This window comes from Kockovaella imperatae (assembly GCF_002102565.1).
Source record: "Kockovaella imperatae strain NRRL Y-17943 chromosome Unknown BD324scaffold_9, whole genome shotgun sequence".
Classification (NCBI taxonomy): Eukaryota; Fungi; Basidiomycota; class Tremellomycetes; order Tremellales; family Cuniculitremaceae; genus Kockovaella; species Kockovaella imperatae.
In genome coordinates, this window is record NW_019028949.1 from 756356 (window position 1) to 773987 (window position 17632).

At 53.5% G+C, this 17632-nt stretch overlaps 6 protein-coding genes across 6 annotated transcripts; 2 read left to right on the forward strand and 4 right to left on the reverse strand.

Annotated features, from left to right (window-relative positions):
- Nucleotides 1-69: 69 nt before the first annotated feature.
- BD324DRAFT_652063 (hypothetical protein) lies at nt 70-6279 on the forward strand (the record flags this gene model as incomplete). Its single annotated transcript, XM_022018432.1, has 8 exons — nt 70-168; nt 217-355; nt 395-515; nt 559-646; nt 684-5211; nt 5254-5473; nt 5520-6218; nt 6258-6279. 8 exons carry the CDS (start codon nt 70-72, stop codon nt 6277-6279), a joined length of 5916 nt encoding a protein of 1971 aa, XP_021870293.1.
- A 34-nt stretch (nt 6280-6313) lies between these two features.
- Nucleotides 6314-9152, reverse strand: BD324DRAFT_630438 (acyltransferase ChoActase/COT/CPT; the record flags this gene model as incomplete). The annotated part of the gene is made up of 15 exons (XM_022016331.1): nt 8792-9152; nt 8695-8738; nt 8629-8648; nt 8402-8582; nt 8298-8364; nt 7914-8255; nt 7853-7875; nt 7690-7815; nt 7342-7654; nt 7203-7306; nt 7053-7165; nt 6786-7015; nt 6500-6748; nt 6385-6459; nt 6314-6344 (listed from the first exon to the last, which is right to left on the reverse strand). The coding sequence occupies exons 1-15, from the start codon at nt 9096-9098 to the stop codon at nt 6316-6318; spliced, it is 2223 nt and encodes a 740-aa protein (XP_021870294.1). The 5' UTR covers nt 9099-9152.
- A 14-nt stretch (nt 9153-9166) lies between these two features.
- BD324DRAFT_528265 (hypothetical protein) lies at nt 9167-10474 on the forward strand. Its single transcript, XM_022013002.1, has 3 exons — nt 9167-9428; nt 9475-10259; nt 10296-10474. Exon 2 carries the CDS (start codon nt 9486-9488, stop codon nt 10203-10205), a length of 720 nt encoding a protein of 239 aa, XP_021870295.1. The 5' UTR covers nt 9167-9428; nt 9475-9485; the 3' UTR covers nt 10206-10259; nt 10296-10474.
- On the reverse strand, nt 10264-11840 carry BD324DRAFT_528327 (hypothetical protein). Its single transcript, XM_022013003.1, has 3 exons — nt 11733-11840; nt 11461-11606; nt 10264-11363 (listed from the first exon to the last, which is right to left on the reverse strand). The coding sequence occupies exons 1-3, from the start codon at nt 11736-11738 to the stop codon at nt 10760-10762; spliced, it is 756 nt and encodes a 251-aa protein (XP_021870296.1). The 5' UTR covers nt 11739-11840; the 3' UTR covers nt 10264-10759.
- Nucleotides 11552-12877, reverse strand: BD324DRAFT_528254 (histidine phosphatase superfamily). The gene is made up of 5 exons (XM_022013001.1): nt 12748-12877; nt 12572-12713; nt 12392-12534; nt 11733-12348; nt 11552-11683 (listed from the first exon to the last, which is right to left on the reverse strand). Exons 1-4 carry the CDS (start codon nt 12840-12842, stop codon nt 11748-11750), a joined length of 981 nt encoding a protein of 326 aa, XP_021870297.1. The 5' UTR covers nt 12843-12877; the 3' UTR covers nt 11552-11683; nt 11733-11747.
- Nucleotides 12878-12948: 71 nt separating this feature from the next.
- On the reverse strand, nt 12949-15413 carry BD324DRAFT_652068 (T-complex protein 11-domain-containing protein; the record flags this gene model as incomplete). Its single annotated transcript, XM_022018433.1, has 3 exons — nt 12949-14043; nt 14079-14428; nt 14471-15413. The coding sequence occupies 3 exons, from the start codon at nt 15411-15413 to the stop codon at nt 12949-12951; spliced, it is 2388 nt and encodes a 795-aa protein (XP_021870298.1).
- Nucleotides 15414-17632: the final 2219 nt, after the last annotated feature.

Sequence of the window (17632 nt, forward strand, 5' to 3'; positions counted from 1 at the left end):
TCTAGCGTGACTCGCTTGAGATAGCCTTCAAGGGTCTCGACTGATTGGCTGGACGACCAACGTTCCAGGATGCTGGACAGCAACTCCTTTGGTGCTCTGGACATGGACCAGAATGCTGAAGCTGGACCAAGCAGACGACGAATGGACGGGGACGAAGTGGACGCCGATGTGAGTTCCGCCAAAGAAGCAGGAGTGTTATCCTGAACCCCACTTCAGTGGCTTCGACTTGTCAAGACGAATCACGATGTTTATGTCAGAGTATCAGACAAGGTTGATGTTGGCAGTCTACCCCAGGAATGCAACCTGATGGCGATCTCAAATTTATATGATTTGTTGATTGTCGGGTCGAATACAGGTGAGCAGCAATGTACGAGAGCTTTTGCTGATGCCTCAGATATACGGATACATCGTTTGTCAGATGTACACAAACTGCTTGAAGATACGCCTAAAGATGCTTCCCCAACGTCGACTCCAGCTTATACCGTGCCATTACCTTCTCGACCCATATGGATCAGGTGGGATGCCTCGAGGGAAGGATCGCGTATTGACTTTATTCAGACTTGCGATGCGAGAGGAACGCCTGATCGTGGGACTCGAAGGTAGAGGAGTGCAGATGTTTCGGCTGTCGGACATTGTTGGCGGCAATGTGAGCAGACCTTTGTGACATCGCTGACTCTCACTAGACTACTCCATATCATACTTTCAGCGATGGCCTGCCAAATCACCTCCTGGACATTCTGCCCAACCCTGCCCCTTCCAATGAAGAATTGTCACATCACGTCGCATTCTTGTCCTCAAATTCGCTAATCTTTGGAAACCTCGAGACTTGTCGACAAGCTTCACCCATAAATGGCCCCTTCTCCGCTGCAAGCTGGTCCGCGAAAGGCAAGCAGATCGTCGTTGGAACCTCAGAGGCCAGGCTGGTCCAGTACACTCCAGATGGCACTCCAAAGGCCGAGATTCCTCCGCCACCTGAACTAGAAGAAGGCTTTCAGGCGGTCTTCATACAGTGGCTCGAGAACGACCTTTTCTTTGTTGGCTATGCCAACCCCTCTGGACAACTGGATGATCCATTGGACATATACATCATACATCGGCAACGATCCACTTTCTTCTTCACCAAATTCTTCGATCCGAACGATGTGCTCGGCTTACAAGGCCGTTCAAGCTTATATCGCCATTTTGCCAGTCTCAAAGCTTGGGGAAGTGACACGAAGCACTTGGCCTTTATGATCTCTGGTCTCGCCTCGGAGATAGGAGTCATGCGAGGTCGAGACTCCGAACAACCCTCTGAACCACCGCAGTGGGAATTGTTGATTTTGGATGAAACCTCTCGAGGTGTTATGCCTGCTGCTAAAGCCGGCCGAGACGATACGTCTGTTCTCGGCTTGGCCCTGGATTTGACCACGTCAAAACCGATAATCAGGGGCATACAAGGTGGAATCGAGCTGCCTGAATTGCCGCCTCCGCCAAGGGTCATCGCGTATAGTCAAGAGGGCTTCATTGTGTCATTCAATGTACAATACGAATCCGCTGGCTCTTATCCCGGGATGCTCAAGCCCTCGCAGCTCCCGAGTCAAACTCGTACATCAGAGACGCCCGATACCACGATGGACACAGGTATCGATACACTTGATGCACTTGCAGAAAACCCTGAACTCCCGGAAGCCTCAGGCCTGAGTGGGTTCGGTGCGTCCTCGTTCGGCTCGGCATTTGGTTCCACAAGCCAGTCCGACGGGGTACCAACCGGCACCTCAGCTTCTGACCAGTCTACGAAAGCTTCCTCACCATTCTCGCAGTTTGGATCTTCAGCTTTCGGACAGACAACCACTCCGTCAGGTACGCCCGCCAAACCACCACCTGTCCAGGCTTTTGGTCAATCTGGATTCGGCGCTTTTGCAACATCGACAACGCCGACGGGATCATCGTCTTCAACCTTCGGTCAGTCTGCCTTCGTCTCCGCGTCTTCGACGACACCTGCCAAATCACCTGCAACGGCTTTTGGCCAACCGGCATTCGGTCAGTCAGCTTTTGGCCAATCAACCACTCCTTCGGGTACGCCGGCAAAGACAACCTCTTCCGCTTTTGGTCAAACTGCATTAGCAGGCTCATCTGATGGATCTGTGCGACCTACTTTTGGTCAATCTACTTTTGGGCAAACATCGTCTAATGCCTCTCCGGCATTTGGACCTATCTCGTCCTCCTCTGCATTTGGACAGTCTGCTTTTGGTCAAGCTCCGAAGCCTGCCTTTGGATCGTCTCCATTCTCCGCCTCTGCGCCTCACTCTGACTCGGTCCCGTCTGCTTTTGGGCAGACAACGAGCCCTTCGCCAAGCTCCTCTGCTTTTGGCCAGGCTGCTTTATCGACATCTGCATTTGGGAAGTCTGCCTTTGGTCCTGTAGCCTCAACCTCAGCATTTGGGCAAGCCTCCGGCCCATCGTCCTCATCGCCTTCAGCTTTCGGATCCTCCTCATTTGGCAAGCCAGCGACTACTCAGTCTCCTCAGACAGGCTCGTCGCCTGCTGCTTTCGGATCGTCCTCATTTGGTCAATCCGCATCCCTAGGCCCGAGCTCGACTTTTGGTCAATCAACCTTTGGGCAATCTGGCAAACCGAATCCGTTTGGACAATCGGCTTTCGGTCAGAGCTCTGGATCCAGCGGTTCAGCATTCGGAGCGATACCGTCTTCGTCTAGCTCGCTGGGCTTTGGTGCATTCAGCAATTCGAAGTCTGGCACTGTTTTTGGTTTCGGAGCAAAGCCTTCTGACCACGCTGGCAGTTCCGGCGTCTCAAGCACTCCTCAGGCGTCACCTTTCGGGGGTGGTAGTAGTGCAAGTGCTTTTGGGTCGGCTGGCGCGTTCGGGTCTGGGCCTTCCCCATTTACGACGCCTGCTCCTGCTGTCTTTGGTGGGCATCAGGACCCAGGACAACCTACCAGGTCCGGGACAGTCACGAAATCTGAGCCAACGCCTGAGCCTGAGCCAGTAGTCAAGTCTGACCCATCGCCGCCACTCCCAGTCTCGCCTGTGCGCTCGCCGACGACCTCTTCCCTCAGCCCCAAACCTGAGCCGGTCGAGGATGACTTCGGATTCGGCGGGTTCGCTTCAGCTTTGTCGACCAATACTTCTGTGCCGGGGCTGGCAGATTCACCACCGTCTTCGCCAAAGGGACAGAGTGGAAAGCCTCCGGGCTTAGAAGATGACGATTCTCCTCCAGCGTCTCCACAGGATACAACTGACCGTCCCGCTGTCCTTGCTTCGGCTGCTCCCACTTCTTCATTCATTAAGCCTGCCACGGCGTTCGCTGGTGCAACATCGTCTGGTTTTGGCGCCTTCGGGGCTCAGACAAAGTCTACAGGGGCAGTGAATGCCTTCAGCAGCTCATCCTCTTCGGGTCCCGCCTCTGCTCCGCCCTCTGCTTTTGGCACCTCGTCCTTAGGCAAGCCATCAGCGCCATCTACTGGCTCAGCCTTCGGTCAGTCTGCATTTGGAAAGCCCTCCGTGCCGTCCGCTGGCCCAGCCTTCGGCCAGTCTGCCTTCGGCAAACCATCCATGCCGACTGCGGTTGGACAACAATCAGCCTCGACTCAGAGCGCATTCGGGTCTCCCGCCGCGTCCGGCGCGATCACGGGTGGTTTCGGAGCATTCGCTAGCAAATCCACTGAGAAAAATGACGGCAAGCCTGTTTTCGGAGGCTTTGGCGGATTCGCTTCTGCGGCCACAGGTGGAAAGTCTGCGTTTGCTGTGTCCGGAGGGACAGGCAGATCGTCTTCGTCGATCTTTGGTCCGTCGACATCAGAGTCACCTGCCGTCAAGCTCAAGGAGGAGCGGAAAAATCCAGAATCGACAGATACACCTTCGCTCAAAGCAGTCCCGGGGCCTTCAAGACTTGCTAGTGATAGTGAGAGTGGAAGCGAAGCATCTTCGGATGAGGCAGCGACATCTCCTCAGCAGGCAGCTGCAGGCGAACTGCCCGTGGGGACTTCTGAAGCCCTGCCCCGGGAGGAGGTGTCGACCATCGATGGAACGCTATCGAACCGTGAGAAGTCAGATGCTATTGACGCAAAATCTGACCAAGACGGGGTCGCCGGTGCACTGTCAGACGAAGACGCCGATGAAGAAGGCTTCGACGAGGACGACTATGACGAAGACGAGGTAGATTACGAAGATGAGGACGAGGACGAGGAGGAGTACGACGAAGAAGAAGAAGAAGAAGAAGAAGAAGAAGAATATGACGAAGAGGACGAGCCAGCCGATGAAGAGGTCGAAGACGATGAAGTAGCGCGCAACGGCGGGAGTGAGACCAGTGACGACGCTGCCGCGCAAGGAACCCATCTTCGACGTCATTCGAGTTCCGTCGAGCCCGATTTGCCATCCATCGTGGAGGAAGAGGAGGGTCCAGAAGAAGAGGCGGAGGAGGAATCTGCGACTCGCAAGAGTCCCAAATCGCCGCCTCCCTGGTTCACGAAACCATCCGCAGACGCCTCATCTGCCAATTCCCTATTTTCACGTATTGGCCCAACGCCTAACCAACCTTTGTTCGGATCCAATCAGAAGAATCTTGGCAGCTTCGGCTTGAAGCACGCTGCCCGCACCAGCTCGCCGCTGGGGACAAACCCGCCTTCTGTGCCCTCTATACATGAGACCAGCACGCCACCAGAGTCGCCAGCAGCGGTGGCTGCTCCCAACATTGTAGATCAGCGGAAACCAGGATCAGGATTAGGTCTTGGTCGACCTGGTGCGCAACCAGTCGCCGCCGCCACGACAACTTCTGCACCGTTCTCTTTCGGTGACCTCGGTAAATCCACAGCGACGATCGCCACTCCCTTGCCTTCCGCTGCACCCCCGCCTGTTCCGAAGGAGTTCACAATCTCCTCTCGAGTTCCTCACAAAAGGCCGACTCCGAGCAGGTCTACCGGTCAAAAAACCATGTCTGCGGTCTTGGAGCGCATGATCCTGGAGATGTCGGACGATATCGATAGCGTCAAGGATATGTTGCAGAGCAACAAGGACTACCATGCCAAATTCGACATCCCTGGCTTTGCAAAGCTATCATTGGCTAATATATCAGAACACAAGGCGATCCCTTTCACCTCATTGAAAGATATGCCTGCCATCGTCAGCGACATTTCGGCTCAATTAAGACACGGGACAGAGTCGAACCAATTGGCATCGGAAAAAATGGCAGAATTGCAATCGCAGATGCTCAAGAGTGGGTCATCCGGTTCCGATATGTTACTGACCCCGTCTTCAGGCGACATGAAAACCGGTCAGGTAGACAGATATCTCGATGCTAGAAAGGATCCCGACCTCGTTGCCAGAAATAAAGCCGGTGATCCATCACCTGACCAAGCTGCGATCACTCTAAAGCTCGAAAGCTCCATTTCCGAGATCGAATCGCAGATGAGAAGGTTAAGGAAGTCGCTGGATAGGCTGCACGATCGGCCCTCTACAGAGGATCGTGCTAGGGCCAGGTGAGTATAACCGGTCGGTCTGTGCTATGCTTACAGGCATGATCAGGAATGAATCACTCGGAGAACTGCGACGATCATACCAAAAAGTCGAGCTTGCAATCCGGGATCAACTGGACAACGTCGATGATCTCGCGGATAGGATCGCGCAAATCAAATTCACGACGCCGCCTCGCTTCCACACGCCTGAGAAGGCGTCGCCTGGTCCATTGGCTCGGCGGTCGCGCACCAGCATGACTCCATCACTACATGTTCAGGAGTATCACATTCCCGAAGCGATTATGCGAGAAATGAAACAGGACGAGAGGTCGAGAGCGGAGTGGAACGTCATACTCGACAGGATCAAGGAGGTTCCACTGATCGATATGTACGAGCTGCAGGGACGAAGACGACCGATTAATATGGATGACTTACCTGAACCAGGAACATATGTGGCAGAAATCAAAGCTGAACCGAGCGCGGCCACCTCTTCTGTGGATCATCCGCCGCCTGCAGCCCCCTCGTTCTCTGGCTTTGGCGGGATCAGCTTCAGTTTGGACGCCGGAGTGCCCGCCTCAGTCGCCAGATCAGGTCACAGTGGACGTGGTGGTGCCGGTGGATCACGCCGCAGTCACGCGTCTGCGCCTAAGCTCCATTCAAGCGGTACGGCCCCGACACTGGGGGACTCGAGCGCTTCGCTGTTTGGCTCGTTCAACCCACCACCAACTGATCAGCCAAAAGGAAAAGATGCGCCATCAGGCTTTGTCAGGTGCGTCTCATGCCCTCGAGCTCGAGCTGACACAATCAGCTTTAGCGGGTTTGGCAAGTAGCACACAGGTGATGCATTGATGACATTTATAAACATCTTAATATTCTGCAATCGACAAGACTTTGCCTGATGAACAGTCAGCAACGAGGCGAGTCACGGTACTTACCAACTTGAGGCCGCCGTCTTCTCGCTTGAGGAGCGACTGACTGAGCACCGACATCGAAGAACCCAAACCCGCCCACTACACAAGAGTCAGCAATGATTCAAAAGTCGCAACTTACTCATCTCCTCCCCTTCCTTCTCCTTCTCCTCCTCGTCCACACTCTCGATAGGCTTGCCTGTCCGAGCATCTCTCAGGATACCAGTGTGATCCATAAAGGCTTCCGGTGCCTCGTTGGCCTCTTTCCACAGCTGAACTAACATGCCTCTGATCTCTAAAAGATACGCCTGTATCGTAGCTAGGAATCGACGGCCTTGCAAGTGTTTGGATGAGACGCAAATGGAAATCCCCTCATCCTTGATGATGTAACCTGGACGAGTTAACAAGTGGACCGTTTTCAGACTTACCGATACCATAACCTTCCGGTGTGACTGGCCCGAAACCGAAGAGTCTCAATGCTGGGTTACCACAATTACTGGTGGACAGGACGCTGGTTCCGAGAAGTCCGTAGCCCGGATCGGTGAAGATGGCGGGGACTTTGACGCCAGAAGTGCCATTCGCATGGCTGTCTCCACTCGAGCCGTTACTTTGCCGCTGAGCTTCTTTCTGGATGAGAGATCGCATGGCGTAGAGATGACTATATTCAGTGGGGGTTCCCAAGGCTGGCGACCTACCGATCTTGTCCTAGACCTTGGGAGCACTCTTTGGTGAGCTGCGTGTGTCGCTTGCAAGCATCACGAAGGGTTTTGACCTTTTCTTGAGTCGACGCGGATTCGGAGCAAAACGTCTACATCGTTGGCACTGCACGTGATGGAAATACTTGCCTTGACAAAGGTTACGGACTCTGGCTGAACCGTCCGAATAGCCTCCGTACGTCCATGGAGGAACGCCTTGGTCATGGCTGGCTCATAAGTGCTTTCGACCCGACCTGATGTGTCAGACAAGCGGTACCGTGTGACCTACCATAGAGACCATAGTAAGCCGCTTGGAAGGCCATTTGAACAAAAGCGTCCGGACTGAACCCATGACGCTTGATGAATGTCCCTCCGTAACCTCTAAACTCCATGGCCTGAGAATCATTCTGACAGATCAAGTCAGAGATCCTTGTCTCAGCGTATCTGACGCCAGCTTTGATTTCTGGAGTCAGACGCCATTCCAGTTTCTTCGGTGAAATGTCGACGTCTTCTTCCTCGTTCGATTCGGCTTTGGCCTTTGAGGCTCTTGCAAGAGGTGAGAATCTTGCTTTGAATAGGGATGGTGTCGAGGGATTGATAGTCTAGAAATGAGCCGAGTGAGTTCTGGGATGCCCACCTTTGCAAAAAGGAGGACCAGCTCCGTGTAAACGTCCGCGGCGTATCGCAGTACGGTGTGTCCGTCTACGCCGGTGTGTTCAAAGTTGATGCCTGCCTCACCGTTGTCGCAGACGATGATTTGCAGCTGAAGATCAGATCTCTAGCCGGCGCGTAGATCTCACCTTGTCATACCATCGGTTCGTGCCTGCGGTATCAGTATTGAGAGGGAAAGCTGGCACTCACAAGTTCCTACCTGCACGCCACCATCCAATTTGTATCCTCCACACAAAAAGTTTCCGCACAATTCCGCCAGATCCTCTGGTCCATCATCATCGAGACAGACGATGAACAGGGCCGACTCGACCACCGAGAGGCAATTCGCATTGTTCTTGTTCGATTTGATCAATTCTTCACGTAAATGTGACCAGACTTTTCGTGATTCCGTAGTCAGCAGACCCATGGCGTTCTGAGCCACTTGGAGCACGGGTGTCTTGTCGGCGTCTCGTACGATGGCTTCGAGGTTGTTGAAGATCTCCTTATCACTCTGCAGCGGTCGATAGTGCGAGTCGAGGCAGTCAAACCAGTCTAGGGGCGAGCTATCAGGAGGATACTTGTGGCAATACTCACAAAACTGCCCTCGTCGGATTACGACAATGTGCCGGCTGTCATCGTGTACTTCCATGCGACAGCCTCTCTGTTGGTCAGCTGGCAGTCTCGATGGGCAAGCTCACATCGGTCGGCACTCGACAGGCGCCGAACAATCGCTCATACTGACTCATGTCCAGAGGGGTGCCTCTGACAGAGTCGGGTGTGAGGAGACCATTTCGCAGATCATGGATGAACGACAGGGAGGACAAGATGAGTGAGGCTGCCCTCGATAGCTGTGGGTTGACTCGAGGGGTTACATCGGATCTACCTATGTTAATGCCTGTTGGACAACGTTGTCGACGTCACTCACGAGAGGACGAAGAAGGGATTCTGAAAATGGGATCAGCAGGAGCACGCTGCCGGCGAATCAGCTCACAAGACTCAGAACAACAGATTCGGCATGCGACAAATAGCTCTCGTCTGTCACCCCAAGTCAGTGTACTTGCAGCCTACCGGTAGCTCTTTGAACTCACACCAAAATTCCTCAATATAGCTGTCGACGCCTTCGTTGTACTCAAGAAGCTTTTTCTGCCAGTATTCGCCTTCTCCATGAGTCAGAAACTCGTTGACGGCCACTTCTGTCCTATGATGCTCCTCCTCATCCTGCAATCCCTTCAAGGCCCTCAGATACCGTTTACATGTATCCTCCAATTTCGGGACTGGCAATTTGGGCAGCTTCTTTGGGTCACCGTTGAGCTTTGGCTTTGTAGGCTGTGGAGCCGGTGTCTGACTAGAGTTCGAAGGGATCATACCTGATGTTGGCGGCTCTGTGCTTGACATCCTCGCAAGAGATGCAATACCTTACTACTATAACGACAACAACAACCAGAGTACAGCTGTTATATATATATGACGTTTGCCCCCCTCAAATCCCGGATCATCCACCGCCGCCGCCGCCGGTTCAAAACCTATAACCGATTGTATTTTAGGCGATTTTCGGAGACTTGAGGGCAGGATGGATAGACCCTGGGGAACAGCTGGACAATCTGGACCTATGCTGCGAGTGGTGAAACGCTTGTGTCCCCGGTAAGGCATGAAGATTCAGCATGAAAGGATAGCCTAGCTGGCATGGATGTCGTCGGCGTCGGTCACCGCGAATGACCCGTATCTGTCTGTCAATTCACCAAGACTATCCCACGAGAAACTGATCGTGCAGGACTTCCGAGGATGCTGTACCATCTGCCAGATGGAGACCTGACCTTGACAGGATTGCCCGTGGCCCTAGGCTCATCCCGCAGCCCCACGTTTGACCAGCCCACTACAGTCACTGTCAAGAGGAAACGCTCGATTGGCAGGTGTATTGTTGACCAGGATGACATTATAGAAGAGTTTCCAGTCACCAAACGGCAAATCACCCAGAGAAGCAGGGCCGGGGACAATAATGACGGAGCTTTGACGATCGTTACAACACGTCACATGGCTGAGGGCTATTCACCCCGTCTCGCGAACTGTGGGTTGCACACCCCTCCACCTGAATCGCCGACATGTATACCTTTAGACTCGGATGTGCAGCACGACGGCTATCACCGTGTCCTGACCCGAGTCGACACGATAGACAGCATCAATAATCCTACGATCACGATTGGTTGTCGCTCTGCAAGTCAAGATACAGAGCTATCCTCTGAGCCAGACGGCTGCCGAATGGATGGTAATTGTGATGGTTGCCCTTATCAGCATGGAACGGACATGATATCGACCATTGACTCGCTATGTCTTGATCGCGATCACGACGGCGTTGCAAGCTGTGTAATCTTCAATGCGTCCTCTCCACGAATCGCCTATCAGTCGCCAACTTGTGCGAGCGTAACGGACGAATCTGAATATATCCCCACACCAGGCGATGATGCTGTAACGCTAGAGCTTTTCGGCGGATTGAGGATAGGCTGATCCTGGAATGCAAATGACCCTTGATTACCTGAAGCTCTGTCGTGGTCGGAACAGGTCCGTACCCAGTTTGACCGGAGGCTGACTTCTAAGCCTCTAGCGGCGCAGCTTGGCTTCCGGCAGATCCCCGCTCTTCACCTCGTTTCTATGACATTGGCAATGATTGATTTCTGATCAGTCTGATTCGACCCAACTCATCATCCTATGCAGAGTGAGAAAAGTCCTCGGCTCGTATCTCTCACGACTCTCGCCTGGACGATTCGCGAGCGCATTTATCCTCGATTCTGAGATCACCATCCTTTGTCGTGGTGATCCAGACCTTCCAACGGCCGCCTATGACCAATCGGCATGAAGGGAGAGAGATTTGGGGTGTATCGCTGGGGATTGGAAAAGGCTACAGAGGATTCTCATTGCCACCGCCTGCTTGGTCGAGGATTGGCGGCGTACCCTGTCGACAAAGACACCTCTAACGCAAATCACACTGTGTCTCATTGCGGTTTGAGCCTGAAGACGACATGGAGAGATCAGAAACCAAGGAACCAAAGCGCTCGAGCACTCTACGAGCATCTCACGTCGGCCTCTTCTATGCGCGCTCCCGATAATCCGACCGACACTCTCTCACAATGCTCGAGAGGGAGTAAGCGGTCTTTTATGGATGTCGACGACGAGCATGGAGATGACAACAACCACCAAGGAGGGCGGCCCGCTCGCCCTTTGACGGCGAAACCCAAAAAAAGACTACGAAAATAAGATGGGCGAACAATCGTAACGACCTCGGGCCCAACTGTCGTGATAAGCGATGCAGATAGAGACCCAGACACGTCAATGCATCCTCCAGAGGAAGAGGAGGATGGTGCTTCAGATTTCGATGACGATCGTTCAAGTGTGATGGGCACGATCGACGCTCTAGAATTCAAGTTGGATAAACTGCAGTTGACCAAAGGTTCGGAGAGCGCCAATCCCGATATGAGGGCGCCCGACTTGGACGAGCATTTCTTCGGAGGCATCGGTGGTAGCTTTGACAGCGGAGCCTCATCACGGGTCGCTAACACGGATGCTGCGGAGTCAGACGGTTTAGATGTCCTTCTTGCGCCGTATGCTCCGGAAACGGAAGCAGGTGGATCGAGCAGCGTCGATGACCCATCGGCGGCGATGGAGTACCTTGCAAGGCAAGGCTTCAATCTGGAGTCTGAAAGGTGGGGCAACGAGACCTGGGGAGTGGAGCGCTGAGATGGCCAGCTTTGCTGTAGGAGCTCACACTTCGATGCATGACTTTGCCTTAGCTAGGCCGAGCTTGGCCGCGACAGGTATGCACATGTCAAGTAATTTGTAGCGGAAGCGAGAGTCTTTAGGATCCTCAGGTCGATGTCGAGTGTTAACAACGAAGTGGGACAAATCGTGATCCTAGTTTCCGTCAATTAGCTTGATGCTGAGGGCTACCTGCGCCCTTGTTATGGGATACTAGTCTTCGGGCGATTCAGCTGAGGTCATAGGCGCTCAGTCTGGTGCTCGAGGTTCATTGCCACTTACCGTCATCGGCAGGTGTCAAGTTGCCACGTCGTCCGCTACTTCCTGCGCCATGACGTCTTTCTGCACTCGTCTAGCCTCTTCCTGCGTCCTATCAAGCTCTGCAAGATGACTGACATCTCCCCAGCACAATAACTCTCCCTCCCAGCCCATTTCAATGACTCGTCTCGGCTGAGGAGCGATCGACGACGAGGGCTCAGGATCGCGGGAACGATGCAAGACGGCTTCAGCCTTGTCTTTGAGCTGGTGTCCAAGGCTAGGGAAAGTGGAAGACTTTGCCTTTTGCTCTCTCCAGTCCTTCTTGGCCTGTTGATAGGCCAATTCACGCCTCTCCATATCCTGGCTTCGAGTCGGCCTGCAGCGGACAACCATCATGCTGGTGTTCCGGCAGCTCCTTCGCAAGTCGACGGCGGGCAACGTGGTGAACGGAAAGGCGGGGAGCGATCTTTGGAGAGTCGCTATCCAAGCACCATGGCTGACAATGAGAATGTTTGGCTCGCCATGTGACATGAGTGAGGGAGACGACGGTGGATCATGCAAAGCCAAGCTTGAAAAATCGTTCCCTTTGGCGTAGCTGTCCAAGAACGAAAAGACCCAGCTGCAGACCCGCCGCTGAAATCTGAAGGTATGAGTTTCCCAGCACGCAGCTAGGCAGGGCTCACTCGTCACCGGGCTCCATGTCATCAGGCCGCTTCATACCTCTTGGCCATTGCTTCCCCTGCATGCTGCCCAAGAACCGTTCTTTTATCTTGGGATGGGTGTACAACGGTGTATGAGGATGTCGAGAGAGGAGTATCTCCGCAGTCTGACGTCAGGGCTCTATCAGTGTACCATGGACTCACTTCTCGAGCTCGAGATAGCTCCGAGGTCCATGCTTGGTCGAATGAGATATTCTCCAAGCGGTCAGCGAGCAGCTCAGCCTGGAGGCGTCCGTGATCGTTTAGAGGGGTATCCTTTTGTCCTTGGATGATCCCATTGGCATTGCTTTGGTGTTAGCGGAGAAATATAGAACTCTCACTCGTCAGTCTCTCCGTGCCGCACAAAGTATAGCAGCATACGATGCAAGTCGATTGGAATTGAGGTATCGATGAAACGTTCAAACCCAAAAGGCATTTCCGCTCGCTCGGACAACTTCCGGCCCAACGGCAATAATGTCCTCCTGCGATTGCGGCGCCTGATGCTACATGACAACATGATATGTACAACGTGTATATTATGCTCAGCCCACCACCATTCCCTTGCCGCCGTACAAGGATGCAAAACATCGAAGATTAAATCCGGCGATCCGCTTCATATTCTTGGCAAGCTCCGTCATCTCCCCCTTGAGATCCAACAAATCCAATGCAGACAACAACTCGAATTCCGCTTCACGGTGATTCGCCTGGACCGCCGCATGCAGCTCCCTCGCCACTAGGGAGGGATTTGAGCGGACCGGTTCTGCATCGGCAATTGAGAGATTGGCCAGACGCACATATGAGGGGGTAGGAGACCGAGGATCCGATTCGTAGTGGGCTGAAGTGGGATCAAGTTGGTCCGCAGCGAACATGTTAGAAAGAATCAAAGTTAACGCCTTGCGGACACGGTCGGAAGCCGTGCTGTATGACGACGAGTCCGGTCGGATCGCCGTGCGGAGGAAGTCGTGGATACCTTGTGCCTCCCTCGTCATGGCGTGGAGCTGGGCGGAAGGGTAGACAGAGGGTGCTGATTCGTTGCCCTTGTACACGCGAGTCACAAAGTTGAGCGACAAAGAGTCATCCTTCAACGGCAAGGTTCCACCGCCTTCCATAATGGCAGCCTCGATATCCTCCCTTACCGTCTTAACGAATGACGCATCCTTGACGTGTGGGTGGTGACGTTTCCAGAGCTTCTTCGCCGTTCCCATAACAATGTGCAGGATGGACAGGTCAATGACATCGGCATTGAAGTTCTTGATCCGCCGACTGTCCATCTTGAAGGACTCCGGAAGGATCACGCCACCCGTCTCGGTCCCTTCGGCCAGCTGGACACTAGCTGCGCCGTGCAGCCGACTCTGCACGATGGGTGGCCATGACACGGGGGAGAAGTCTGAGAAGACGAGATCCATGAACCCTTCGGCAAGAGATCTCGACACAAGTTCGAAACGTGATTTGAGGAGTTCAGATCGTTCGGACGGGCTCGTCGATGAGAGAACTCGCATCGAAGCGTCGCGAATCCATTTTCGAGTCACAGAGGTTGACAGGGAGGGGACAAAGATGGCAAAGGCTGAAAGCTCGTCCTTGACAGCCGTTTTCCACAGATGCGGTCTAAGTGTATGGACTTGGTGATTGGCAATGTCCTGAGCGTAAGCAGTCTTCGCAATAGACAGCTCACCAGTTTCATCACTTCCGCACAGGCAAAGCACTTTTTCAGTGCTTGAGCCGCATTGCCACTGTTTGCCGTCTGCACCATGTCTTCGATCATGGCATCACGTATCGGGGCACAATGCACCTTCATTGCCTCGCCAAGCATCGAAAAGATGCCCAGGGGGAAGAGTCTCCGGCGCGCTTGGATAGTCAGAAATTCAGGATCCAGCGCGGCGCACAGCTCAGGGATAAGAGCGTGTGTGACGGTCGGACATGAACGCTCGTGAGCTTGAGCCGATTCTTGCGTAAGAGTGTGTGCGTAGGGGTCGGGACAGGGTGTCGTGGATCCCATGAGAGAGATGAGGAGATCCCGCAGGCCTGAGAATTAGCGTTACATTCGCATGTCATGGCTTGGCTCACTCCTGACGAGCTCTGGGATCCGAGAAGACCACCTAGCTTGCTGACTTTCCCACCATTGCGACTCTGTATACTCGAGTCTGAATTTCCCGCATATACATGTAGTCTCTCGTCGCTTCGTGTCCATGACGGAAGCGTCGAGATCCTTCTCGTTTGGGTTGTCAACTTGCCATCGAACACATCGGCATCCAGTGGTGATCTCAGCCTCGATACTATCCCAGTACATGTCAGCAACGATGCTGCTCGTCTTTGCGTCGTTTGCTCGTTTGGAGTTCTTGGACCCGGGCGCAGACGCCATGACGGGTCGAAAGGCGAGCGAGTCGAAAAGAAGATCGTGTCGGAGTTGAGGATTTCGTAAAATCTCCTTGGCATCGAGCGACTTGAGGGACGAGTTGGTGACGGGAGGTTGTCGAGATGCCACCAAGACTTGGACTGGGATTTTGGGCGGAGGAGCAAAGGAAGGTATCGGCTTGATGATTGAACTGCTCGGAGCAGAAGCGAGGCGCACGGTATGGACAGATTTGTGCTTTTTGACCAGTGGTGGTGTGAGGTTGGTGGGGAGAGAGAGGGATCGTCCGCGCTTGCGAGAGAGTAAGGCAGTCTCAAGGGGTTCGCTAGAAGCTCGATTGAGAGGTTTGGAAGTGAGGAGTGCGGAAGAGATGCTAGGGATCTCGATGAGCGGTGGTCGAGGCGTCGGGCAGTGATTAGGATCCTCCATGGTCTGTTCTATAGCGACTTGACCTTCCCATCGTGATGGTTCACGGGAAGTGGACGCCTCCCCCTGCCATTGGGCAAAGGTGGATGGGGCGGCAGGTTGACCTGACCAAGATTGAGGAGGAGATGTGGTGCAGGCGAGGGCGTCGTTGGGACGGTCCTCGGAGGATGATTGAGAGGAGGTCGGACGGTGTTGCTGGAGTGGAGATGATGGCACTTGGTTCTGGTCCATGATGAAGGGCTTTTCTGAGGAAGAAGTCAGCGTTTGGTGATGACGAGGATGACAGGTATAAGAACATGCACCACCCTGTCTCTGAAGGGGATGGATTGATCATCGCTTAGAAGCATGGCGACAGCATGACCCTCGAAAAGGTCGTCCCAAATGAATACCGTTGGTCAAAGGTGCCCTTCGAGGAAGGACAGTGTGGCGAGGGGCTCGGAAACAATTGGTCCGAGTGCCATGCGAAAGGGATACTCACTGTTGGTGTTCGAGAGAGGTGTGTAGATGCTTGTACTGGCGCTATAAATGAGATGACAGGGATGGGTCGAGACTGAAACGAGGTCGCTGTGCGGGCCGTTGTGGAGGGGATTGATCCCCCTTGGAACTTTTGCTGAGGCACCAACCTAGAAGGTAGAGATGAGATGACGGGGGCAAAGGAGGGAGGGAGTCGCCAAGTGTCCACCTGGCTACAAGGTCTCGCTAGAGGTTCTGAGATGTATATGGTCAGTTTGTCCGGAACGTCTTGTGAGCCTCGTTTGCCATTCGATCAAAGGTCTGAATCCGACTGCGACTAGACCCTCGAGCGTGAAAAGGGGGGGAAGGGAATTGCGACAGAGTCTCGTGATCCTCCTCCCTCTAGAAGAGGTCGGAAACAAACAGGGTTCAGGATTAGATCAGAACATGATTTGATGAGGGTGTGAAGGGGTGGGAGAGGGGAGGGGGGTTTCGTTGATGACCGGGTGAGATTATGATTTTGAACAATGAAGGATCAAGCATCGAGGTGTTCAGACCCGAGTCTAGGACGCATCGAAAAATTAACATCACATCCACGAACCACCACCGAGCGGTCCCTCTCTTTCTCTCTCGTGTGTGCTCCGGGAAGATCTCGACTTCCCGCCAGAGCCAGAGATCGTTTCGTCATCCGCTGTTACCTCGAGACCGCCTCGTTTCCCGCTCTTCGGGTTATGAAGGATCGAAAGAAAGAGGAGGAAGGGGGTGTTAGGGGATACCGAATCCAACCGTCTCGCCCGGGGTTTGTGCAGCAGCCCAAAATCAAAAAAAAAAGAGGACCTTAAAAGAGAGTGATATTTTTTTTGGGTGGGTGGCTCGATCGGATTATATGTAGTATATAGAGCACATTTTGTGCCTTGAGTCCCGATAAAACCAGAACAGCGGGAGAGAGAGAGAGAGGGAAAAGAGCGTATAGTCACGCTGGGAGATAGGTAGGTAGGTTACATGGCAATATCCTCCTTGGATCCATGTTGGATCCCTGGACCATCCCTCCGATGTGAAGCAAGGAAGGAAGTGACATTGGAACTTCATCGCCAGGAGCAGGGAGCCACGAAGATGGGAAGGGACAGAGCAGGCAGACGACTTGACTCACCGGTATCATGCCTCACAATCCCCTCAAAGATGCAACGTCCCAGTCGCTATTGTGTCGAGTGTGATGATGGTAGAACAGTATAAACTGACAAAAGAAGACACGACTCGTTTATGCATTGACTCTCATTGAGATGAAATGATTGGGATCCAAAACCCCTTCTTGTGGCAAAATCTGTTGATTGTCTCACACAGAAAGAGATTGAGGGTGACGGCCGAGTGGACGATGAGCCTTGGGATGAGACGAGAGACATGCATATACGCAGTTTGACCGGGAAATGCGTAGACTGACCAAAGCAAGGTTTCTTGTCGGTTCAAAAAAGGTGCAATCGGTTATGATCACAGTTCATGTCATCGCCCCCCTCCACCCTCACCTTACTGCTTGCTTGCTATGTTTGATCTTCTCGGTCCGAACCAGCCAGCCAGGCGCCTGGGCTGATTTTGTATCTCCCCGCGGCCGCAATACAGGGAACACGCAGTACTAGTGCGCTGGACCGCAAGGCCCGTTGGTACCTGATGAGGGGAGGGAAGGGCACGACACGAGCGCATGGCGCTTATGACTACTCTTTCTCTGCAATTGCTTCCATTGTTTTTGAACCAAAATGTCGCTCTTCACCCCCCCTCCCCACCTCCCTTCCCTGAGACACCACGAAAGACATTACTTGGGAAGGCAAGATTGCGTCAGAAACTTTAAGAGAAAAAAAGACAATCCAGCATGGACGAACGGCAGCATGGTCAGAATGTCTCGGACAGACTTTAGGTAAGCCCTACGTACTATGTTAAGAGCCTATAACGGGACATTCTACCACCACACGCAGGCAGGCCAACGACGACCACGACCCACGACGGCT

Bases quoted from the DNA above. Each gene is read 5' to 3' on its own strand.
- BD324DRAFT_528327 (XM_022013003.1), bottom strand. The intron at 11,364-11,460 runs GTGAGCTCCTAC...TTGCCTTGCAAG, and splicing joins GCAAAGTCATGCATCGAAGT to GTACTCCATCGCCGCCGATG.
- BD324DRAFT_528254 (XM_022013001.1), bottom strand. From the start codon at position 12,842: ATGCCTTTTGGGTTTGAACGTTTCATCGATACCTCAATTCCAATCGAC. The intron at 12,714-12,747 runs GTGAGAGTTCTA...CTAACACCAAAG, and splicing joins CGGCACGGAGAGACTGACGA to CAATGCCAATGGGATCATCC. The intron at 12,349-12,391 runs GTGAGCCCTGCC...TCATACCTTCAG, and splicing joins GACATGGAGCCCGGTGACGA to ATTTCAGCGGCGGGTCTGCA.
- BD324DRAFT_528265 (XM_022013002.1), top strand. From the start codon at position 9,486: ATGCTGTACCATCTGCCAGATGGAGACCTGACCTTGACAGGATTGCCC.